Source organism: Triticum aestivum, chromosome 6D, assembly GCF_018294505.1.
Source record: "Triticum aestivum cultivar Chinese Spring chromosome 6D, IWGSC CS RefSeq v2.1, whole genome shotgun sequence".
Lineage (NCBI taxonomy): Eukaryota > Viridiplantae > Streptophyta > Magnoliopsida > Poales > Poaceae > Triticum > Triticum aestivum.
Window position 1 is genome coordinate 86,870,283 of NC_057811.1, and position 25,728 is coordinate 86,896,010.

The 25,728-nt window shown below is 47.0% G+C and overlaps 2 protein-coding genes and 1 pseudogene across 10 annotated transcripts; 1 reads left to right on the forward strand and 2 right to left on the reverse strand.

Moving 5' to 3' along the window:
• Positions 1–249: 249 nt before the first annotated feature.
• On the reverse strand, positions 250–2,723 carry LOC123141185 (putative F-box/FBD/LRR-repeat protein At3g49480). Its single transcript, XM_044560398.1, has 3 exons — positions 1,552–2,723; positions 1,307–1,450; positions 250–1,085 (listed from the first exon to the last, which is right to left on the reverse strand). The coding sequence occupies exons 1-3, from the start codon at positions 2,623–2,625 to the stop codon at positions 594–596; spliced, it is 1,710 nt and encodes a 569-aa protein (XP_044416333.1). The 5' UTR covers positions 2,626–2,723; the 3' UTR covers positions 250–593.
• Positions 2,724–11,658: 8,935 nt separating this feature from the next.
• LOC123143744 (uncharacterized) lies at positions 11,659–16,470 on the forward strand. Of its 9 annotated transcripts, none has more exons than XM_044562711.1 (7): positions 11,659–12,144; positions 12,213–12,412; positions 13,973–14,061; positions 14,879–15,087; positions 15,216–15,497; positions 15,727–15,953; positions 16,038–16,470. In XM_044562711.1, the coding sequence occupies exons 3-7, from the start codon at positions 14,028–14,030 to the stop codon at positions 16,288–16,290; spliced, it is 1,005 nt and encodes a 334-aa protein (XP_044418646.1). In that variant the 5' UTR covers positions 11,659–12,144; positions 12,213–12,412; positions 13,973–14,027; the 3' UTR covers positions 16,291–16,470. The 9 variants fall into 9 exon arrangements, with proteins under 9 accessions (XP_044418646.1, XP_044418647.1, XP_044418650.1 ...); XM_044562712.1 differs by having other exon boundaries at positions 13,989–14,061; XM_044562715.1 differs by having other exon boundaries at positions 12,218–12,412.
• Positions 16,471–17,101: 631 nt separating this feature from the next.
• LOC123143743 (F-box/FBD/LRR-repeat protein At1g13570-like) lies at positions 17,102–20,100 on the reverse strand (annotated as a pseudogene).
• Positions 20,101–25,728: the final 5,628 nt, after the last annotated feature.

A 25,728-nucleotide genomic window follows, 5' to 3' on the forward strand; every position in this document is an offset into this window, starting at 1 on the left:
TTACTAGTTATACCACAGTGCCTTTAACAACAGAATAAAATTTTAGAACAGGCAAGCGCACCATTATTTGTTCCTTAGGACTGTGAATGGAAGCATAATTTTGGTAATCAATGGGTAACTGCAATTTCTGAAACCGGCATGAAAATGCGTCGAGTTTTCCACCATATATAGCTTCCAAATCAACAACCAGAAATATCTCATCTGTACTGTCTGTCACGCAGCTGAATAATACTGCCCCGTGGGCGATGATCAGTAAAATGCATTGCATTCCACATCTCAGAATCATATTAGTCTGACTGTGCATCTGATAGCAGGGTACTTTTACAAGCCAAAAAGGCCAAAAAGGCCAAAAACAATATTCAGCCAGGGTACTTCCACATCTCAGTCTTCCCGGTAGAGAACTCAAAAAGGAGTGCAACAGACTAGTAAAACTAGTTACCAGACCTTCATGGCCTCATTCTTACCTTCTCAGTTCACCGCAAAATTATGAAGAACTAATAAGTAAACTAGTACCACACCCTTAGCAGCTCAAAGTAAACATGTCGATGTGAAATAGCACCAGCATCAGTACCATGATCAAAAACTAAAACCTCTCATGCCATAACTCGAGAAGCGATCCAGCACTTGTCATGCCTCAACACACAGAAGGGATCCTCCACTGACAAGTCAATGGCGTTCTGAAAGGTCCAGCAAGGGGAGGCAACGTAAACATAAATAATATTACTGCCACTGCTTCCACCTGATGGCGCATTGCCCTCACCAACGGATCCTGACACCGGACCTTCCTCCATTACCACACCATCACTGCCACTACTTCCACCTGATGACACATTGCCCTCGCCAGCAGAACCTGACATAGGGCCTCCCTCCACTACCACATCATCACTGTCAGCACAATCGATGCCCAGCGTCTTAAGCACCTTCGCCTTCTTCAAGATATAACAAAGAAACAAGTACTCACAGTCCAGACCCTGGTATCTATGGAAGACGAATGTCTTCAGATGAGATTCAAGGCAATCGCAAGAGCCCAGGGACTTCCAGAACTCAGCACAACCGACACTATCAGGTGAACTGGGTCGAATGGACTGGATAGCAAAAACACAATGTTAGAGTTTAGCATATCAATCTTCAAATTACACCAAAAATACTACTAGAAGTGCTAGAACAGATATCTACAACATCAATCTGGAATTTATAACAATGAACAACTAGCACTTGAATAAGCTGATATCCACATTATCATCTTGAATCGCAATTGATAAACAAGTATAGGGACGAACAGATATCGATATGACATGGGTACTACCATGACGTGAAGCGTCTCGAGGCGAGGAAAGCATCTGAGCAGAGTGTCCAGCATCTTGACCTCCATGTCGTGCGAAAACCGCACCTTGACAGCCAGCATCTTCAAACTTGGCAGCATGGCCCTAGCTCTCACATTCATACCAGCCTGCCATTGAGGCAAATTAAACACCATGAGAAATTCGATTGGATACACAGTCACCTAATGAGTGTTAAGTGCAGACCACAGAAGTTACAAGACCCAGTTACCCTGATGACAATGCCACCAATCTCGAGCGCGTGGATCTGGAGGTCCAAGAAGCCGAGCACCTCCAGCCTAGGTGCGTTGACAATCCTAACGGGCCTCCGATCGGAAATGCTATGGAAGAGCAGGCGCTCCAGGCAAGGTGCATCCTCGACGATGATTTCATTGAAACCGCATCTCCATTCCATCATGACGCGGAGGCTGCTGGACCTGATACGGAGGCGTGAACCGCAGCTGTACGCCATGGCAAAGGAGAGGATTCTCAGCTTGGAGCAGTGCGCGAGCAAGGCATCGACATCCCTGTCCTCGATGATGGAGTGAAAAAGGCCGAGCTCATGGAGGTTGGGAAATGCGGGCTGGTGGGCGGCAGTGTCTGGGAAGCGCCAGAAGCCGATGTAGAGGCGGGTGAGAGAGCCACAGCTGAGGATGTCGTCGGGGAGCGGCATGTCGAGCGGCCAGGGTCGGTTGAAGAGGATGAGGTCCTGGACGTTCTTGGCGGCGAGGCTGGCGACCAGGCGCTCGAGCGCGTACTCCTGCCGGTGGAAGGAGGTGTGGGTGACGCGCACGGCACGGACGGGGCCGGGGTGAGCGGCCACGCAGCGCGAGAGGGCACGCACGGCGTGCCTGTCGGCGGCCCTGAGGTGGGTGTCGTCGACGAGGAGCGGGGTCGCCGCCCAGACGGAGCGCCAGCGGGTCGAGAGGACCATGGTGCGCGCGGCTTCGTTGGTGGGGAGGCAGGAGACGATGTTGGAGAGCAGGTCGTCCGGGAGACGGCTGATGTGGTCCTGGCCGTCACCATCCTGTGCCGCCGGATCGACAGCGGGCCCGTCGGCGGGGGCGGCGATGTCGTCATCGGAGGAGGTGAGGGAGAAGTGGTCGTCGTCGGAGTCGGAGGACTCGTCGGCGTCGGCGTCGGGCGCGGGGACGAAGGGTGGGGGCAGGAGGGAGATGAGGTAGGGGACGATGCGATCGATGCGATCCTGCGCGGACGGCCCCTCCAGTGCCAGAAGGCTGAAGTACGCCCCGATTTGGGCGTAGGTGACAAATACTTCTTCTCCTCCCCCTCCGGCGGCGTCCATGGCGGCGGATCCCGGCTAGGGTTTTGTCGGCGGGCACGAGGCGAGCAGGCTGAACGAATGGGGACTGGCGTGGGGTGCCGTGGACCGTGGTGGACTGGTGATAGTGGGCTCTGTGGTCTGACTAGTGTTGTGATTTGTGAACTTGTGGACCAAAATTTAAAATTCAAATTCATTCCATATATTGCAGATCAATCAAACAGATATATTCGAATTCTCAAAAAAAAATCAAACAGATATATTCAGCTGTGAACAGTTGTGACACAACTACTATTGACAGATGATTTTCTTTTTCTTTTTCTTGTGTATGTCAAAATCAGATTCATAATTATTAGGGGTTTATAATAGTCTACCTGTCGCGCCACTTTGCGAACTAGAGGCCGCACTATAGGAAGGGAGTTTTTATTATGTTTGAGATGCTTTATAGTTCCGGTAAATTTTTATAATATATCTATTCATTTTCAAAAATGAAGGAAGGGAGATGTCGAGAATAATTTTCTCGCCACTCTATATCCAACTTTTCATTCAAATCACCGACAGGACAAGTCCTAACAAAACCAATCGGTGCTTACACTAATATATAAATTTGTGGCGCCACTGGGTATCTCCTTTTGTGTAGTGCAACCAAAATATAACTCTACCTAGTATTAAAAAATGGCAAGACTATCTTACCTAAGTACAATCCATTGCAAATGCAATAGATCTAATGTGGGCATATGTGGCCAATAACTTGCGCGATTCATTTCGTACCCACCAATGGCTGGTCTTCTTTTGTGGTGATATTCACTACATATCTACTACTGACTTCGCATTCATTTTGTGCAGTGCAGATAAAATCGATCCACATATGGAGAACATGGTTAACTTATTTGAAATCGAATGCAAGCAAACTTTATGAAATAAGCAATTAGTTAACCTTAAACTTGACTTAGTCCATGATGTGATTAGTGTTGGAAATATGCCCTAGAGGCAATAATAAAATGGTTATTATTATATTTCCTTGTTCATGATAATTGTCTGTTGTTCATGCTATAATTGTATTAACTGGAAACCGTAATACATGTGTGAATACATAGACCACAACATGTCCCTAGTAAGCCTCTAGTTGACTAGCTCGTTGATCAATAGATGGTTATGGTTTCCTGACCATGGACATTGGATGTCATTGGTAACGGGATCACATCATTAGGAGAATGATGTGATGGACAAGACCCAATCCTAAGCATAGCACAAGATCGTGTAGTTCGTTTGCTAGAGCTTTTCTAATGTCAAGTATCATTTCCTTAGACCATGAGATTGTGCAACTCCCGCATACCGTAGGAATGCTTTGGGTGTACCAAACGTCACAACGTAACTGGGTGGCTATAAAGGTGCACTACAGGTATCTCCGAAAGTGTCTGTTGGGTTGACACGAATCAAGACTGGGATTTGTCACTCCGTATGACGGAGAGGTATCTCTGGGCCCACTCGGTAATGCATCATCATAATGAGCTCAATGTGACTAAGGAGTTAGCCACGGGATCATGCGTTACGGTACGAGTAAAGTGACTTGCCGGTAACGAGATTGAACAAGGTATTGGGATACCGACGATCGAATCTCGGGCAAGTAACGTACCGATTGACAAAGGGAATTGTATACGGGATTGATTGAATCCTCGACATCGTGGTTCATCCGATGAGATCATCGTGGAACATGTGGGAGCCAACATGGGTATCCAGATCCCACTGTTGGTTATTGACCGGAGAGTCGTCTCGGTCATGTCTGCATGTCTCCCGAACCCGTAGGGTCTACACACTTAAGGTTCGGTGACGCTAGAGTTGTAGAGATATTAGTATGCGGTTAACCGAAAGTTGTTCGGAGTCCCGGATGAGATCCCGGACGTCACGAGGAGTTCCGGAATGGTCCGGAGGTAGAGATTTATATATGGGAAGTCCTATTTTGGCCACCGGAAAATGTTCGGGATTTTTCGGTATTGTACCGGGAAGGTTCTAGAAGGTTTTGAAGTGGGGCCCACCTGCATGGGGGGACCCACATGAACGTGGGTAGTGGGGGCAAGGCCCCACACCCCTGGTCAAGGCGCACCAAGATCCCACCTTAGAAGGAATAAGATCATATCCCGAAGGGATAAGATCAAGATCCCTAAAAAAGGGGGATAACAATCGGTGGGGAAGGGAAATGATGGGATTTCTTTCCCCCACCTTTGCCAACGCCCCAATGGACTTGGAGGGCAAGAAACCAGCCCCCTCCACCCCTATATATAGTGGGGAGGCGCATGGGAGCAGCACCCCAAGCCCTGGCGCCTCCCTCCCTCCCGTGACACCTCTTCCTCCCCGCTTGCGCTTGGCGAAGCCCTACCGGGATCCCGCTACTTCCACCACCACGCCGTCGTGCTGCTGGATCTCCATCAACCTCTCCTCCCCTCTTGCTGGATCAAGAAGGAGGAGACGTCGCTGCTCCGTACGTGTGTTGAACGCGGAGGTGCCGTCCGTTCGACGCTAGGATCATCGGTGATTTGGATCACGACGAGTACGACTCCATCAACCCCGTTCTCTTGAACGCTTCCACTCGCGATCTACAAGGGTATGTAGATGCACTCCTCCCCTCTCATTGCTAGCATCTCCTAGATTGATCTTGGTGACACGTAGGAAAATTTTGAATTTCTGCTACGTTCCCCAACAATTAGGACAATAGCACTCGGAACTTTTCCAGGTCATGTTCACCATTTACGATGCTTGCGGAGAAGAAATAAAAATTGTCAACTCTCTTGACTTCCTCGAGAAACGGGTGGTCGCGGCAAACCCAACAACTATGTTGGCTTCGTTGATGGTTGTGATCCTACAAAAATCCTCTTCACGAAACCTCAAATCCATAACCAAGTTTTTTTGTGCACTGCAACTAAAATTTATATCTATGTCAAGAAAATAGTTATTATCTACTTTTCAGCTAATGTAGAGGTATATAGAACGCACAAACCTCAGATAACAAAATGAACCATAATTTTTTACATCAAAGGCACAACTGCTATGGCTAGCACGAGTTAAATAAATCAAGTTATTCTTCAACACATATTAGCCAAAGCTAACCATGCATTAGTTATGTGTAAGGGCAGCAAGTTTCATCATCATTCTACTGCCTGGCCCAACACCATTAGAATAGTTTGACTTAACTGTAAATTTTTAATAGATTTCTATAAACACTAGCTAACCCTAAAAAATCCATAAGCATACAACATCTAACCCTACAAAAATGCATCGATATGAAGGTTGGTCACACAGAAAATCCTGAAATTGCTATATTGTAAGAAGCAATGGAGCTCACTACTATGGTCATCGCCCCAACCGAAGAACAAGGCAACACATGCCAATTCTATGACCGAGCATGATGGCGCGGGAGACCCGATGTCCGACTAAAAGGCAGATTGCATGGAACCAGAAATGGTCGAATAGAGGCGACGCCTCACGGACGTCGAGGCGATGCACGGAAAGAAAGCGCCGCTCGGGACGATATGGGAGCGACTGTGTAAGGATGGTGCGTCCGCGACGAGTGTCTGCGGGCGAGTCGGATAGGGCACCATCGGAACGGATCAATGGCTGTATACAATGAAAACTAAGCGGAGAGGAGCTCATCGGCGCTAGCAAGAGTTGGGAATCGAGGATGTGCAATGGATTATAAGAGGCAGCGAACACCACAACACCGAGCGACCAAAGAAAGATGTTCAACCATGAATGAACAACACAGACATATCAAATATAGCAGTCGATGAGTGATTACCTTCCTTCCATTTTGGTCATCGGAACATATGATCACTGACCGGTCATTTTTAGACTAGACTGTGAGAACATCCAACCAAGCCCAAAAAACTATATCATTGATGCCTTTGGAATGGCAGGTTAGTGTTGTCCCTCATCATTGAAGCTAGGCCAGGCACCGCTTAACGATGAGGCATCAGTGCTATTCAGCTATGCAGTAGTGATTAGAGTAGTTTTAATGCAACAAAACCATCCTTTAGCATTTGTGAGCGAAGATTTGGGCCCGAGGAACAGAGCCTTGTCAGCGTATGAGAAGGAATATGTGGCTTTTTGATAGCACTAGAACAATGGAGATCTTACTTGCAAATTCGGAATTTTCTGATAAGAAAACTGACCAAAAAAGTTTTTCTAGCTTGAAATAAAATATTACATACACCCTAGAAATAGAAGGCACTCACTAAATTGTCGAGTCTTGATTATCAGATTGTATACAAGTAAGGTACAAGGAACCCTGCCACTTATGCATTATCTAGGAGGCCTCAAGGTGAGTTACAAGTCCTGAATGTCACTAGTTTACAACCTGCCTAGCTTTATGAGGTTATTGCCTCTTATGAGCAAGATGCTAAGGTTCGTGAAATTCTTCAGCAATTAGTTGTGCCACCAGATTCTCGTCCTCCTTAACAGCACATCAATGGATTGCTCAGCGACAAGGATTGTATTGGGATTGGAGCTGCCCCTGAGTTATCAGAATTGCGCATGCTTTTCATGCCTACCCTGTTGAAGGTCACCTTGGTTTCCCAATGACTTACAAGAGAGTTCACTCCCTGTTTAGGTGCACTCGGACAAAAGTTTTCATCAAGATTTTTTTCTTTCAAAATTGCATGATTTGTCAACAAAAAGCAAAACTTGAGCATGTCAATTACCCATGATTGCTATCTCCCTTGTGAGTACCTCAAAAAGCTTGGGAAACTATCACTATGGATTTGAATATATGGTCTACCACACTCTGCACATTATGACCACATTATGATTGTTATAGATAAGTTTACTAAGTACATGCAATTTATTTTTGTTAAACTTCCATATAATGCCGAGAAGATTGTTGATCTCTTTCTGGAAAATGTGTATACAACGTGCCCAGATTCATTGTTTCATATAGGGATCCTGTGTTCACAAGTGCATTTTGGCAACATTTGGACAAAAGAACAGGGGTTGAGCTAAGCATGAGTACTGCTTACCATCCTGAAACTGATGGACAAACTAAAAGAGTTAATCAAGTGGAATGCTTTCTCAGGTGTTTCATTGTGTTCACCCCAATAAATGGATAAAATGGCTCTCATTGTGTGAATTTTGGTATAACACCAACTGGCATTCTTCCTTAAACAAGTTTCCGTATTAAGTTTTGTATGGACACAATCCTAGTTACCTTGGAATTACTCTTTCTAATACAATGGCGCCAGTGGATTTGCGACAATGGTTGGATGATAGAGAAGTGGCAAATCAGCATGTCAGACAACTCTTGTTGAGAACTCAGCAAAGGATGAAAGCCCGTGCTGATAAGCATAGAATTGAAATAGAGGTTTATGAGGGTGATGAAGTATTTTTGAAATTGCAGCCCTATGTGCAAACTTCAGTTGCCCATTTTTCAAATCACAAGCTTGCCTTTAATTATTATGGTCCTTATCCTATGACTAGGAGAGTTGGAGAAGTGACCTACAGATTACAACTACCTAGCTACCTGACACTAGCAAGACCCATCTGGTGTTTCATGTTTCCCAATGAAAGAAGTGTACAGGGCCTCCACTCCAGGTACAAAAGAAATTACCCTCTTTCATTTCACCGTTTTAAGTTCTCGTCAGAATCCTGCAACAGCGAGTTCGACGAGCTACTATGGCCCAAGAACTTGTTGAATGGAGTGATGTAGCACCTCAAGAATCAACTTGGGAAGACATGTATTCTCTCAAAGAGACATTTCCACATGCGTCGGCTAGGAGGCAAGCAGTTACTCAAGAACAGGGGATCCCAACTGCTCTACTGATGGCAACAAGATAACATACAAGCGGGAAGTACCAAATTCAAGTCGTGGGCTTAAAGACCCATATGGTGTTTCATGTTTCCCTACGAAAGAAGTGTATGAAGTCCCCACTCCAGGTACAAAAGAGAAGGGCCCTCTTCCATTTCACCATTTCAAGTTCCTGTCAGGATCCTACAATGGCGAATTCGACGAGCTGGCAATCGTACTGTGGGCCAAGTACTTGTTGAATGGAGTGATGCATCATGCATCACTGCAATAGTCAACTTGGGAAGACATGGATTCTCTCAAGCAAACATTTCCATGGATTCAGCTTTGTGTGTGGGGGGGGAGGGGGATCTAGCGGCTACTCGAGAATGGTGGGGATCTCAGCAGCTCTATTGACAACAACAAAAGAACATACAAGCGGGGAATACCAAATTCAGCTCATGGGCTTAAAGACCCCTGGTGTTCCATGTTTCCCATTGAACGAAGTGTATGCGGCCTCCACTCGAGGTACAAAGAGATTTGCCCTCTTTCACTTCACCGTTTCAAGTTCCTGTCAAGATTCTGCAACCGTGAGCTCGGCGAGATGAGATGGCAATCATACTCTGGCTCAAGTCACTGTTAAATGGGTTGACGCATCACCTCAAGAGTCAACTTGGGAAGACATGGATTCTCTCAAGCAAACATTTCCACGTGCACGACGGGGGGGCATGCAACTACTTAAGAACGAGGGGGTGCCATCACCTCTACTAACGACAACAAGAGAACAAACAAGCTGAAAATGTCAAATTCAACTTGTGGGCTTGAAGCACGACCCACTCGTCATCGCCACCTCCCCTAGTGGCTTGCAAGCCCGAACTGGACCCGTTAATCAGGTGTAATAGCTTACGCTTAAATACATAACCAGGGACCTCCTACATGGCCTCGTACGTGCCAGAAGCCACGGAGCGCGCACCCTCCCCGCTCTTACGAGCGCACTCATGGGCCGGCCCATGTGTGGGGCGGCGAGCCTCTTGTTTTTTTTTGCTTTTTGTTCTGTTTTAAGTTTTTTCATTTTTAGAAATAATTCAGGATTTAAAAAAAGTTGCAAATTGTTGAATCTTTTGTGAATTCAAAAATTGTTCATGACTTCAAAAACGTTCGGGAAATGATAAATGCTCACGGATTCAAAAAATGTTTGTGATTTCAGAAAAAAATGGTTGTCTATTCAGAAAATGTTTACAACTGAAAAATGTTCATGAATTTATAGAAAAATGTTTACAATATTCAGAAATCGAGAATTTCAAAAAATGTTCCCATATTTCAAAAAAATGTTCACAAAATTCAAAAAATATTTGCTGTGTTAAGAAGTCTTAATGAACTCAAAATTATTTGCCAAAAACAAAAATGCTCCTGAATTCCAAAAATTGTTCCCAAATCTCAAAAAATGTTCACATGTTCCAAAAATGTACGCAATTTCAAGAAATGTTTGTGATTTTAATAAATGTTCAGGAGTTTATATAAATGTTCACAATTTCACAAAAAATGTTCACCATTTCAAAAAAATCATGAATTTGAAATGATGTTCACTTTTTCAAAAAATATTTTCGAATTTGTAAAAAAATGTTCGTCTATTCGAAAAATGTTCATGATTTTTTTTAAATGTTCGCGAATCTATAAAAAATGTTCAGGAATTTGAAATTTGTTCACAATTTCAATAAATGTTCACGAGTTCAAAGAATGTTCGGATTGAGAAGATGTGTTCGGCAATTTGAAAGATGGCCGAAAATAAAGAAAAATAAAATCAGAACAGTAAATATAAGCAAAAACAAAAACAAAAAAGTAAACAAAGAAAAAGAAAGAAAAAACTGAGAAAAAAAACGGTTCTAGGAAGGTTCTGGAACCTTCCCAAACCGGTGGGTAGGAATAGCGAAATGACCGACCCAAAAAGGAGCAGACGCTGTAAGGGGGTACGCGCCAGCTAGTTATTTGGTGACCTACGCGCCAAATAGGAGTGGCGTACAACCAGTACGTGTGCTTGGTATTAGCTTCAAAAAATTCGTGACTCTGTGTGGGCGGTTGGGTGAATTATCCAGCGAGAAATTCAATTCAAAGTGATTCGTGAGTAAGGAGAGAGCTAGATCCTTACAAGTGACGACTGCTTTTGATCTGTAATGGGTTCTGTACACCCTAATTTTTCCTTCCGAAGGTTTACACCTTAATTCTGCTCAGGTGCTACGTGCAGACGGGCTGTTACTACATCAGTAGTACGTACTCCATAGTACATAGCTATTGGTTTCGACATACAAAGTGGCGCTGTGGCAGCACCTCACAACACTCTTGGTCTGCTTAAAATGCTGGGCAACTCATTTATACTGCCTGTAGCGACCGAGTAAAACTGGAAACAGGTAGTAGCCACACCATATCGTTGCTGTTACAACTGTCAACACAGGCATAATTTTGGAAAACAATGACAAACTACAAATTCCGAGCGCGGCCTGAAAACGTGTGGATTTTTCCGGCATAGCTACCGAATCAACAACAAAACGGCTTCGTCTGTATTTGTTCGTCACCAATATTGTTGTCCCGTGGGCGAGGATCAGTCAACTACTACATTGCATTCCAAGAACTATGTTAATTCATCAACTTAGCAGCAAAAGCACAGATGCGAAATAACATCAGGATGTCAGTAGAGAAAATAATTCCACCCAGGTGTTGTTAAGTTCTTCTCTTCTCTGGCCGTTGCCAGGATCCATGGATGAGATAATCCATCGACGTCAAACTGGCGAGATGAATGAATACTTCTATCTTTTTTTCACCCATCATGATAATAAATGAACAAACGTTTATTTTCTCATGAGCGTGATAACATCAGTATCGCGAGAACTAAAGCAAAAAAAAAAAACTCATCGTTTTCATTTCTTTCATTACAAACCCAAATACAAGGGCACTTTGGGAATATATTTGTTTCTATTACTTGTGAACCCCAGTTCCTTAAGTAAGTTCTATCCTATATAGGAGTACTTTACAAGAAGCCATCATCATCTCTTGGGCAGCAGAAAGTCCAAGCTCTGGAAATGGCCTCATCATCTGCTGATCATTGGAACCTACTAATCTTTCTTTTCGGATTCTATAACTCCCGAACGTCAGAATTTTAAAAGTCGCCTCCGAACGTCCTCTAGACCAGTGGATAGGAGCACGAATCCTAAAGATTGGATTGCTGACACGTCAGCTCTGGAAATCGTTCGGGGAGGAGTTCCATCACCCCGAACCTTATCTTCTCCCCCACCGCATTAGCTTCTGCCTTGTTTATCCACTCCCACCTCCCCGACAGTGAGGCGGAGGCCATGCCGCCGCGGCCGCTGCGGCGGGCGTCCAGGCCGGCCCCTCCGCGTGCTCCTCGCCGACGCTGGGGCACCAGACGCGTTTTCCGTTCCGTCTTGGGCATAGCCGAGCGCCAGCCGGCTCAACCGGCTCGAGGTGTCAGGTCGCACCGCCGCAACAGGCGTCCATGGCGGCCCCTCCTCGTGCTCCTCGCCGACGACGGGGCACCATGACGCCGTGTTCTCCGTTCCGTCTTGGGCGTAGCCGAGCGCCGCCTGCTCGCCCGCGCCACCGCGGCGGGCGTCGAGGACGCCTCCATTCGAGCGCTCCTCGCTGACGACGAGCACCAGACCGCCGGTTTTCAGGGTCCAGGCCGAGAGATCCTGCAGCCACGCCCGAGCTGCGCAGCTCGCCTCCAACCCTGCAGCAGCCGCTACCTTGCCGCGCGACCGGTGAGGCCCCGCCACGACCTCCTACTTTCGTCTTCTCCAGCTTCCTGCTCTCTCACTCCTTGCGGCAGCTAAGCTTTTCAGAGGAGGAATCTTTGATGGTGAACTACGAGGTCAGGGGAAAAGTAGCCAACAGCTCGAGCGGTGCGCTCGATTCATGTCGCCGTCGCAGGACCACTGGTCCTTCGGGAGGCGGCGAGGCAGACGGGAGGCAGGCGTGGTAGGCGCAGCAAGCCTTTGCGGCAGTTGCAGGCACGGCTAGTAATTTCAGGTTCTGCACACACTCAATCCATCCTAGTTTAGCTATCAAAATTTTCTTCAATGTGCGTGCACTTATTGAGAGAGGTTGTACCTTTCAATCTAGCTGTAGATGGGGCCATGGCAAATTTAGTATAAGTTTGTTCAATCCCATGGCAATTTTCTAACAAAATCTACCCTTTATCATGGCGATTACATATTACTTTGTTGGAAGTTCATGGAATTTGTTCATACCTTGGCAAATTTGTATCTGGTCGCATGGAAAATTCTATAACAAAAAATGATGGCCATGTCAACCATAGCTTCAAGGTGTGTTTTGCCATGCCAACTTGAAGCTTAGGTGTTTCCATGACGGCAACATTTGTGTTGTGTCTTTTTTGCCCTATTTATCTGAAGAATGTTGCCATGGCAATTACATTTTTGTTTGAGAACATGGCAACTTTGGTGTTCTAACTTTTTCTTGCCATGGCAAAATTTATTATCTTTTTTTAAAACAGGGCAAACTTGCCATGGCAACTTTGCTATGTTCAAGAACATGACAAAGTTATGGATGTTCAAAAACATGGCAAACTTGCCATGGCAAACTTAAAATGTTTTTGGCAAATGTATTGACGGGGCATGGCAATTCTAGTTCACGGGGCATGGCAAAAATACCTTTATTCACAGCCAAAAGTGAGATTTTTTCTACGTTTTTCTTGCCATGGCAACTTTACTTTAATGGCATGTCAAATTTTACTTTATTTTTTTGACATGGCAAGTTTATTGTATAGAGCATGACAATTTTAATTTAAATATGATGGCAAATTTACATTTCCACACATTAATTTTTTTAATATGTAGCATGGCAAATATACTTGTGTAGCCATGGCAATTTTTAATTTATTTCCATGACAAAATTACACCATTTTTGCCATGGCAAAAATTACTTCATTTTTTTGCCACAGCGTACTTTTAATGACATGGCAAATTTTAGTTTTTTTTTCATGGCAAATTTATTGTAAAGAGCATGGCAATTTTAATTTAAATATGATGGCAAATTTACATTTTCCGGAACATGACAAATTTTTACTATGTAGCATGGTAAATATATTTGTATTCCCATGGCAATTTTTAATTTATTTTCCATGGCAAAATTTAATCCATTTTTTGCCATGGAAAATTTTACTCCATTTTTGCCATGGCAAAAATACTTCTATTCACATGGCAAATTTTAGTTTAACTTGCCATGTGAAAATTTCCTGCTTTTTTACATTTGTATATTGAAAGATGGCAAAGTTAAGATATTTTGATCCATTGATATAGCATTGCTCAGATTTTTATACATGCCCAATGACAATTTTTGTAGAAATCTTTTTTGTTCTATCTGATATTTCCATTTTTTTTTGTGTTTCCATAATATCATAGCAAACTTTTTCCACACTCAGTTGTAATGAAGTCTGTATGAACATCATGGCAAATCATGTAATTTTTTAATATACCCTTTTTCATGATTATATGCTAGTTTTGTTCATTAGAGCATGGCAACTTTTTGTCACGTACTATGGATTTTCTAGATTCACGTACGTTCTCTCAGGTGCTTCTTCTTCCAGCAGGCGTCACCTGCGAGTCTCCCATCTCTTCTCTCGGTCATGAGTCAATCAAGCTCACCACCAGGGAAAAATGGTATGCGCTCGTCTATGGCCTATCCTTAAATATTTGTCCAGTCTGATGAATGCAATACGTACTGCTGCAAGGGGCGGCATATTGAATATACTCCGTTCTGATCTTCCAAGCAGTAGATGTCAACGTTGGATGGGACGAGGGCAGCGATTAGTTTCCAGTGATCTTCCAAGCTTCTAGGTCGTGTCCTCGTATGCCTATTAATTAGGTTGTGTCTTTCAAACCATAGAAGGTGTAATTGCAGAACTACATATATCAACAACTAGATCACATGATTTGTTATCAAATTCCCAATATCGCTGCCACCGCCTGCTTGTTGTCATCTGCCGCCTTCAGGAAGCACTGTTGGTTGATCGTTCTATCTCCTCTGTGTCCAAATTTGAGTAAACGGTGATGCTGCAATGGCCGGCTTGCCGCAAGCAAGCACCATCTTCCATGGCACCAATACATCGTTTCTCTATTATTAATATGGTCTGATTGGGTAACGCCCTAATGCATTATTTAGTAGCAATTGTAGTTACATGTGGTTTACTAATAGAGATCTGATCTTTATCCCAGTTTAGATGTATTTGTCTAGATAAAAATAAATAGAAAGAAAGAATAGAACATAATGCTATTTTCAAGCCATTTTCTTCAAGTCTGAACGTTGTGCGCTAATGATCTGAATTCAACGTGCTAATCATATGATCATATACGTACTGCTAGAGCTAAATTTACACCCACATTTGCAAAACATGCGTTTTTTTCTCTTATATTAATTATTATTTGTGCAACTATTACAGAACATACATTGCAATTTTATGTGAGAATTGATATGCAGGCGGCGACGGCTACATCTGCAACTGCGGCGCGATGAAGATGGGCGGCGTCGGCTGCCACTGCGGCTCCTACCTACTATCCAAATCCAAAGGAAATGAACTAAATAGGCCACAAAGGGAGATGGTGATGTACAAGATCTCTAAGATAGGGCGCGAATTACCTGTGTTTGTGCAGAAGATGACGAAAAATGATATACTGAGTCCAAACCTGGTGAGTTCATAACTTCAGATACCACGCGCAATATGTATAAAGCTCGCAAATTTAGAACCATTTTTCTTGCTGAATTAATCGTCCGCCTGATACCCGGTCTCCATCTTGACGCGCTCTTTTCTGAACAGTATTTTTGCAAGGCATATGTTTCGAGGTGTCTCCCGCGCCAACAAGAGGGCAACCAAATAATACCTCTCAAAGTTTTGCTGGAAGGTATGCAGATGGACGCAAAGCTGGTCTTCACGAAATATTCCCATGGGACGTGGCCTACTATATATCGAAAAGACTGGAAGAAATTGATCGAAGATGCCGGGATGAAGGCGGGAGACATCTGCCTCTTCCAAGTTGTAGACAGGAGCAGCAGCGGGCTCACGATGATGGTCCATATGATCCGCAAGTCGGAAATGCTGGTAATAGCCTTAGTCTTGGAGGGCCGTATAAACCATTTTTTCTTGTGCATGTGCGACATTTTGCCTTTTAGTAGAATTCATATATATTATATTGTGCCTCACTCAATTCATTCTGCTAGCATTACATCCCTCTTACTGCCTATCTATATATATATATATATATATATATATATATATATATATATATATATCAGTTGTGCTAACATTTCAATCTGCTGTGTGCTGCTAGCCTCGCAAGGAAGGAAGCACCAGCGTCGAGGCCAGCGAGCCTCGCGCGGAGGAGACACGCTTGGCCCAGCCGGGAGGAGACGCCGGCAAGCCTCGCGCGGAGGAGACCCACTCCTCCCCGGCGGGAGGATACGTCGGCAAGCCTCGCGCTGAGCCCTCCGGAGGGAGCGACAGCGACAGCCGCCCCCATCTGAATGTGAAGAGGAGTCTCTCGCCTTCACCTGGCGAGTAAGTACCCGCGTCTTACTTTCTGCTTCGTGATCTTTGTTTCCTACCTCTTGAAACCGGGAGCTGAGCCCCCGTGCCATGCAGGTCCCTTCAAAAGGAGAAGAAGATGCAGTTAGGGGCCACGACGTCCACCGAGTCCTCAGCGAAGGCGCCCGCTGAGGAGACCCATGCGCCCCTGTCGAGCCCTGAGGGGCGTGAGGAGATGGCCCGCCATGTTGAGGCGGCGACGGGGCAGACGGTGACCGAGGATGATTGTGTGACTTCGCAGCCGCACCAAGACTTGCCTCCCCCAGCTGGGAGGAACGAGCTTCGCAAGGGAAGGGGCCTCCGGAGGTGAGGAGGTGCCTCTAAAGGCGCGACGAGCCCCCAGCACAAGCCCACAGACGTGAAATAACATCAGGATGTCAGCGAAAGCACAGACGTGAAATAACAATTTTGCATCTGATAGTAGGGTACTACTTTTACAAGTCAAAAAGGCCAAAACAATTTTCAGCCCGGGTACTTCCACATCTCAGAATCACATTTGTCTTCCCCAATAGAGAACTCAAGAAAGACGATTGGCTTAGTCAATCAATCGATACGTGCTTCCATAGCCTGATGCACTTGCGTTTGTCTCGACCACGGCAGCAGATACTTGCTTCCATTGACGATTGTTTTTGATCTGATCTGTAATGGGTTCTTTACACCCTAATTCTGCTTCAGGTGATACGTGCAGATGGGGAGTTGCTACATCAGTAGTTACTGTGAGCTCCAGTACGTACGTGCTCCATACTCCATAGCTATTGCTGCCTCTGTGATAGCACCTCACAACACTCTTGGTCTGCTTAAAATGCTGGGCAACTCATTTATACTGCCTGTAGCGACCGAGTAAAACAGGAAACAGGTAGTAGCCACACCATATCGTTGCTGTCACAACTGTCAACACAAGCATAATTCTGGAAAACAATGGCAACTACAAATTCTGAACTCGGACTGGAAACACGTGGACTTTTCCGCCATAGCTACCGAATCAACAACAAAACGGCTCCGCCTGTATTTGTTCATCAAGGATATTATCATCCCGTGGGGCGAGAATCAGTCAACTACATTGCATTCCTGGAACTATGTTACTAATTTATCAGCTTAGCAGCAAAAGCACACACGTGAAATAACATCAGTAGAGATAGATTGTGAATCTGATAGTAGGGTACTTTTACAGGCCAAAAGGCCAAAACAATAATCAGCCAGGGTACTTCCACACCTCAGAATCACATCAGTCTTCCCCAATAGAGAACTCAAGAAAGAGTGCAACATACATACTAGTAAAACTAGCTTCCAGACCATCATGGCCTCATTCTACCTTCGCAATTCACCGCAAAATTATGCAGAAGTGCAGAACTAATAAGTAAAGTACCAAACCCTTAGCAGCTCAAAGTAAACATGTCGATGCGAAATACCATCAGCATGAAAAACAAAAACTACTCATGCCTCAGCTCGAGAAGCCCTCCAGGCCCTGGCACGCCTCAACACACAGAAGGGATCCTCCACTGACAAGTCAATGGCGTTCTGAAAGCTCCAGCTAGGGGAGGCGGGGCAAACGTAAATGACATCACTGCCAGTGCCTCCGCCTGATGGCGCATCGCCCTCACTAACGGAACCTGACACGGGACCTCCCTCCATTACCACATCATGGCTGCCAGTGCTTCCACCTGATGACACATTGCCCTCACCAGCAGAACCTGAGACAGGGCCTCCCTCCACTACCACATCATCACTGCCACTACTTCCACCTGATGGCGCATTGCCCTCGCCAACAGAACATGACATCCGGCCTGCCTCCGATACCACATCATCACTGTCTCTACAAACCATTCCCAGCGTCTTAAGCACCTTCCCATTCTTCAAGATGTAACCGAGGAACAACAGCTCACAGTTCAGGCCCTGGAATCCGTGGAGGACGAGCGTCTTCAGATGTGATTCGAGGCAATCGCAAGAGCTCTGAGACTCCCAGAACTCAGCAGAATGTACACCATCAGGTGAAGTGGATTGAATGGACTGAAATTGAGCAAAAAGAAACAATGTCAGCGTTTAGCATATCAAACTTCAAATTACACCAAAATACAATTACAAGTGCAAAGAACAGATATCTACAATATCAATCTGGACAATATAGCAATTAACTAGTACTGGAATAAGCTGGTATTCATATTATCATCTTGAATCACCATCGATAGACAAGTATAGGGAAGGTATCAAAATGCCATATTATCGATAAACAAGTATAGGGAAGATAACAAGTGCTAGAACGAATATCGTATCTGAGTAATGCTACACACACAGGGGCTTTACGGGATAATTAAATTATTAAAGATTAATGGATGTGATTTAGTTAAGTAGGACGGGCCCCACCAGTTAAATTCAGGGGGGCGGGGAGGCAATTAAATTAGGCCACGTTCTTCAGCCCGTGAAGTTCGTTGAAACATCCCCGTGAATCTAGTATCATCGTATTGACAGTATCAATCTGTAATACTCCCTCTGTTTACTAATATAAGACGTTTGGCAGTTTAACTTGAACTGCCAAAACATCTTACTATATTAATGAACAGAGGTAGTATATAGCAATGGGCAACTAGCACTTGAATAAGCTGACATCCATATTATCGTCTTGAATGGCAATTGATAAACAAGTGCAGAGATGAACAGATATCGATATGGCGTACCATGATGTGAAGTGTCTCGAGGCGAGGAAAGCATCTGAGCAGGGTGTGCAGCATCTTGACCTCCATGTCGTGCGAAAGTCACACCTTGACAGCTAATATCTTCAAACTTGGCAGCATGGCGCTAGCTCTCACACTCATCCCAGCCTGCCATTGAGGCAAATTATTAAAAAAAATGAGAGAGAAATTTGTTTGGTCGCACAGTCACGTAATGAATGCTAAGTGCAGATGACAGAAGTTACAAGAAGCAGTTACCCTGATGACAATGCCACCAATCTCGAGAGCGTGGAGTTGAAGGTCCAAGTAGCCGAGCACCTCCAGCCTAGGGGCGTGGACAATCTTGACGGGCCTCCGGTCGAAAATGCTTTGGAAGAGCAGGCGCTCCAGGCAGGGGGCATCCTCCACAATGATTTCATCGAAGCTGCATCCCCATTCCATCACGGCGCGGAGGCTGCTGGACTTGATGCGGAGGATCGAACGGCTAATGTACGCGATGGCGACGGAGAGGATTTTCAGCTTGGGGCAGTGCGCGAGCAAGGCATCGACTTCTCTGTCCTCCATGATGGAGTGGAAAAGGCCGAGCTCTTCGAGGTTGGGGAAGGCTGGCCGGAGGGTGGTGGTGTCTGGGAAGTGCCAGCGCCAGACGCCTATGTAGAGGCGGGTGAGGGAGGCACAGTCGAGGATGCTGTCGGGGAGCGGCATGTCGAGCGGCCAGGGGCGGTTGAAGAGGATGAGGTCCTGGATCTTCTTGGCGGCGAGGCTGGCGATCAGGCGCTCGAGTGCGTGCTCCTGCCGGTGAAAGGAGGTGCGGATGAAGCGCACGGCACGGACGGGGCCGGGGTGAGCGGCCACGCAGCGCGAGACGGCACGCACGGCGTGGAAATCGCGGGGCCCGTCGGCGGCCCTGAGGTGGGCGTCGTCGACGAGGAGCGGGGTCGCCGCCCACACGCAGCGCCAGCGGGTGGAGAGTACCATGGTGCGCGCGGCTTCCTTGGTGGGGAGGCGGGAGATGATGTTGCAGAGCAGGTCGTCCGGGAGGCGGCTGATGTGGTCCTGGCCGTCGCCGCCCTGCACGGCGGGCCGGTCGGCGGCGGCGGGGGCGGCGTCCTCGGAGTCGGAGGAGGTGAGGGAGAAGTGGTCGTCGTCGGAGTCGGAGGACTCGTCGGCGTCGGCGTCGGGCGCGGGGACGAAGGGCGCGGGGAGGAGGGAGATGATTTGGGAGACGATGCCGTCCATGCGGTCCTGCGCGGACGGGCCCTCCAGTGCCATGTTGTTGAAGTACGCCTCGATTTGGGCGTAGGTGACAAATTCTTCTTCTCCTCCCCCTGCGGCGGCGTCCATGGCGGCGGAGGCCGGCTAGGGTTTGTCGGCGGGCGGGAGGAAGGGAGAGACCTCACCTCCGCGAGAGGAGCAGGCTGAACAAATGGGGACTGGTGTGGGATGCCGTGGACCGTGTAGACTGGCTGTACGGCGGCTCTTTGGTCTGACTACTGTTGTGAACTTGTGGACCAAATTTAAATTTCAAATACATTCCATGTATTGGAGTTCAAACAGATAAATTCAGCTGTGGACAGTTGTTGACGGTGTCCCAGCGGCCTCTCGCCACGTCGGTTCTCGGTCCGATGGGCCGGGCCAAGGACCCCTTTGCCAGTTCCGTCCCAGGCTACTTCAGCGGGGCCATCACATGAAAATTCCAGAAGACTTAGAGCATCTCCAATAGATGGTCCAAAATTTGGCGGTCCAAAACCGGAGATGTAAAATTTGGACCGCAAAAAAATGCGTTTTGGAGCTTCGAAAAAAGCTCAACTCCAACAGATGGTCCAAAAGAGTAACTCCAACAGATGGTCCAAAATGAAGATGTAAAATCGCCTGGATCGTCTTCTTCAACCTCGGGACGTCGGCCGCCTTCGTCAAATCCGTCGCCATCAAGCTCTCCCCGACCTCCCCGAGCGCGCCATCCTCCCCGTGATGAGCTCCTCTCCCAATCCCCTTATTTTCCCCCTTCGATCGGTGTCGTTTGCCACCGCTCCCGTGCTGGTCCGTGGTCGCCATGGCCAGAGCCCGAGCTCCCCTGTACGTGCTCCTTTGCCGGCCAGCAGCGACAGAGGCGGGCAGCAGCCGACGCGAACACCACGAGCAGCGGCACAGGCACGCTGCACGGACCAGCAGCGACGGCAGCTCGGCTGGACAGGGTCAGTGCGGGGCGGCGGCGGGGCCGGGAGGCGGTGGCAACGGGGCGGGCCAGCGAGCAGCGGCGGGCGGCGGAGGCGGGCGGCGGCCTAAGGACCCGGCGGAGGCCTACATGGGCAGCCAGACCGCCGGAGGCGCCGAATCCTACCGCGGCTGCCTCCCGATTCGGCGGCGCCCGGGCGGCTGCGAGACGGCTTCCGGCGAGGAAGGCGGCGGAGGGCGGCGCGGCGATTTGGGGCGGCGGCGGCGACGGTGGCGGATTCTGGCCGACTGGTGTTCGGGCGGGCGGACAGGCGCGGCTGTGAAATGAAATGAAGTGGCGGTTGGGCGTTGGTGGGCGGTCGCCGAATTTGCACCAGATGCATCTCGTGATGTAAATTTGCACCGCGAGGTGTTGTATTTTACATCACGAGGAGGCCGCGGTACAATTTTTTTTTACATATGGACCGTCTGTTGGAGCAGCGTTTTTTGCCCTAAACGGTCCAAAAGTTAGGTATTTTTACATTTGGACCGTCTATTGGAGATGCTCTTAGCTGGGATCATGGAAAACTCTACCTCACCGTACATAGCCGGGAGAACTCGACCTCACCGCACGTAGCCAACTAGGATTTGTACCCCTAGGGTCCTCGGTATGTTATATAAGTCAGGGTCTTGGTGGTCAAAAGTGATCGGTACGTCCGGCCACTTATTCTCCGAAGTCGTTGTGCTTTCAATGACGTCCGACCACTTATTGTCCGAAGTCGTTGTGTTTTCAATGGTACATATCTCTCGAAGAGCTCTCTTCCGTTGATTTCTTGATGAGTGTGTTTCATAGATCATATGTACATCTTTGTCCTCGGACGTGTATTGTTCTTCTGTACAGTCGATTTCTACACCCCGAACCCTTCCGCTATTGGGGTTATTGAGGAACTCCCATCATCCTTTTGCCACTTGCTTGACAACCCAACAGTGCCTGCTTTTGTGGGTGGCTGGTTTATCCGACGAGGCAGAGTGGATCGTGCACGGGTGGTCGAGTATCATGTCCAGCAGTGATTTGACTCCGATGCCGACTACCCGGCTCTTCTTCTATGGAAGCTCACTACTAGGAAAAGGGCTATAGATGAAATGGCCACTAATGACGCACCAGACATGTGGTGCGCCACTGTGGCGCACCATGTGCTGGTGCGCCATTAGTGTGAAAGACACTAATGGCGCACCAGACACACGGTGCGCCACTAGTAACAAAAAATGTATTATTATTTTTTCAAACATACTAATGGCGCACCAGGGCACAGTGCGCCATTACTAGTTCTAACTAGTAATGGTGCACCAGCCACATAGTGCGCCACTACTATATTTTTTTTGCAAAACTACTAATGGCGCACCAGGGTATAGTGCGCCATTACTAGTTTAAACTAGTAATGGCGCACTGTGCCCTGGTGCGCTATTAGTGTGTGTATATATATATATATATATTTTGCAAAACTACTAATGGCGCACCACCAGTAGGTGCGCCATTAGTAACCAGGGTTACTAATGGCGCATTTGTAGGTGGTGCGCCATTAGTAACCTGGGACCAGCTAAATATTTTGGACAGCCACACCTACCCACTCACTTTCCCCACTTCATTCTCTCCACCTCCTCCTCCAAGCTTGTCTCGGCTGCCTCCTCCTCCTCACCTCATTTGCACCATAAATTCATCCAAATTAAGTGGTTAAATTACCTTTTTTGATAGGTAAGTAAGGGGGAAGCTATCTTTATGTTGTTCTCCCTCCAACAACGTGCACATGCATTTTTTATGGCCTAGCTAGATCTATGTATGTTTGTGGTGTTGCATATATGTTTGTGTTTGCAGGTACCGGTATTTGAAATGCGATAGTTGCCAATATTTTGCCGGAATGTTGATTCATTTCCGTTTCGGCGAGATTTTGGCACTATGCATTCTTTTTGGTCCTATTTTTAGGGAAAGTCATGCCAAATTTTTTCTTGGTTCTAAAATATCGTTTTACTCTACCCCGCAGGCGACCATGGTTCGCACGATGACCGAAGGCATCGTGAATAGGTTTTTGAGCTCCGCGAAGGCCGAGATGCTTCAAAAGAACGAGACGGAGATAAGATGTCCGTGCCGAAGATGCAAGCTGAAGAGCCTTATTGAGGACCCGGATTCCGGGCAGGTGCGGGACCACCTGCTCTTGCGTGGTTTCATGGATGGCTATCGGTGGCAAGGTTATGAAGACGACTATGAAGTCGTCCATAGGGGCCGGGCAAGAAATGAGGAAGGGCAGCAAGACAACCACCGCGGCTCGGGCGGGCGAGAAGACGAAGAATCTCCAGGACATGATCACGACGGTGATGCTGTACACAGTCATCATGTAGAAGATGCCGGACATGATGATGAGGAAGATGCCAGAGCAGACGAAGGGCATGATCATGAAAATGAAGATGCCGGCGGAGCAGACGATGATGGACCATCGATGGGCTGGGTGCAGGACCTTCATATTCAAGAGCTGCTTCTCAAGCAGACGGATAACGCAAGAGCTGTCGCCCGAGAGAAAGCCAAGCTGGATCAACTGGAGATAGATGCGGTTACTCCATTGTATGAAGGATGCAGGACCGAGGATACCCGCCTGAAAGTAACGCTCATGGCTCTGGAGATGAAGGTAAAACACAAAATGACCGACGCATGCTTCGACGAGAACATGTCATTCTGGCACAAACGTCTTCCCAAGGAGAACAAGTGCCCGACCAGTTTCGAGGAGGCGAAGAAAATCGTGTGTCCTCTGGATTTACCGCACGTGAAATACCATGTGTGCATGAACAATTGCATCATTTATCGGGACGAGCACGCGGAGTCTACCATATGTCCGTGTTGGGGAACGTAGTAATTTCAAAAAAATTCCTACGCACACGCAAGATCATGGTGATGCATAGCAACAAGAGGGGAGAGTGTTGTCCACGTACCCTCGTAGACCGACAGCGGAAGCGTTATCACAACGTGGTTGATGTAGTCGTACGTCTTCACGATCCGACCGATCAAGTACCGAACGTACGGCACCTCCGAGTTCTACACACGTTCAGCTCGATGACGTCCCTCGAACTCCGATCCAGCCAAGTGTTGAGGGAGAGTTTCGTCAGCACGACGGCGTGGTGACGATGATGATGTTCCACCGACGCAGGGCTTCGCCTAAGCTCCGCAACGGTATTATCGAGGTGTAACATGGTGGAGGGGGGCACCGCACACGGCTAAGAGATCTCATGGATCAATTGTTGTGTCTCTGGGGTGCCCCCCCCCGCCCCCGTATATAAAGGAGCAAGGGGGAGGCAGCCGGCCAAGGGGAGAGGCGCGCCATAGGGGGGAGTCCTACTCCCACCGGGAGTAGGACTCCTCCTTTCCTTGTGGGAGTAGGAGAAGGGAAGGGGGAAGGAGAAAGAAGGAAGGGTGCGCCCCCCTTCCCTAGTCCAATTCGGACCAGACCATGGGGAGGGGTGCGGCCACCTTTTGAGGCCTTTCTCTCCTTTCCCGTATGGCCCATTAAGGCCCAATACGAATTCCCGTAACTCTCCGGTACTCCGAAAAATACCCGAATCACTCGGAACCTTTCCGAAGTCCGAATATAGTCGTCCAATATATCGATCTTTACGTCTCGACCATTTCGAGACTCCTCGTCATATCCCCGATCTCATCCGGGACTCCAAACTCCTTCGGTACATCAAAACTCAATAAAACTGTCATCGTAACGTTAAGCGTGCGGACCCTACGGGTTCGAGAACTATGTAGACATGACCGAGACACGTCTCCGGTCAATAACCAATAGCGGGACCTGGATGCCCATATTGGCTCCCACATATTCTACGAAGATCTTTATCGGTCAGACCGCATAACAACATACGTTGTTCCCTTTGTCACCGGTATGTTACTTGCCCGAGATTTGATCGTCGGTATCTCGATACCTAGTTCAATCTCGTTACCGGCAAGTCTCTTTACTCGTTCCGTAACACATCATCCCGCAACTAACTCATTAGTCACAATGCTTGCAAGGCTTATAGTGATGTGCATTACCGAGTGGGCCCAGAGATACCTCTCCGACAATTGGAGTGACAAATCCTAATCTCGAAATACGCCAACCCAACAAGTACCTTTGGAGACACCTGTAGAGCACCTTTATAATCACCCATTTACGTTGTGACGTTTGGTAGCACACAAAGTGTTCCTCCGGTAAACGGGAGTTGCATAATCTCATAGTCATAGGAACATGTATAAGTCATGAAGAAAGCAATAGCAACATACTAAACGATCGAGTGCTAAGCTAACGGAATGGGTCAAGTCAATCACGTCATTCTCCTAATGAGGTGATCCTGTTAATCAAATGACAACTCATGTCTATGGCTAGGAAACATAACCATCTTTGATTAACGAGCTAGTCAAGTAGAGGCATACTAGTGACACTCTGTTTGTCTATGTATTCACACATGTATTATGTTTCCGGTTAATACAATTCTAGCATGAATAATAAACATTTATCATGATATAAGGAAATATATAATACTTTATTATTGCCTCTAGGGCATATTTCCTTCAGTCTCCCACTTGCACTAGAGTCAATAATCTAGTTCACATCGCCATGTGATTTAACATCAATAATTCACATCACCATGTGATTAACACCCATAGTTCACATCTCTATGTGACCAACACTCAAAGGGTTTACTAGAGTCAATAATCTAGTTCACATCGCTATGTGATTAACACCCAAAGAGTACTAAGGTGTGATCATGTTTTGATTGTGAGATAATTTTAGTCAACGGGTCTGTCACATTCAGATCCGTAAGTATTTTGCAAATTTCTATGTCTACAATGCTCTGCACGGAGCTACTCTAGCTAATTGCTCCCACTTTTAATATGTATCTAG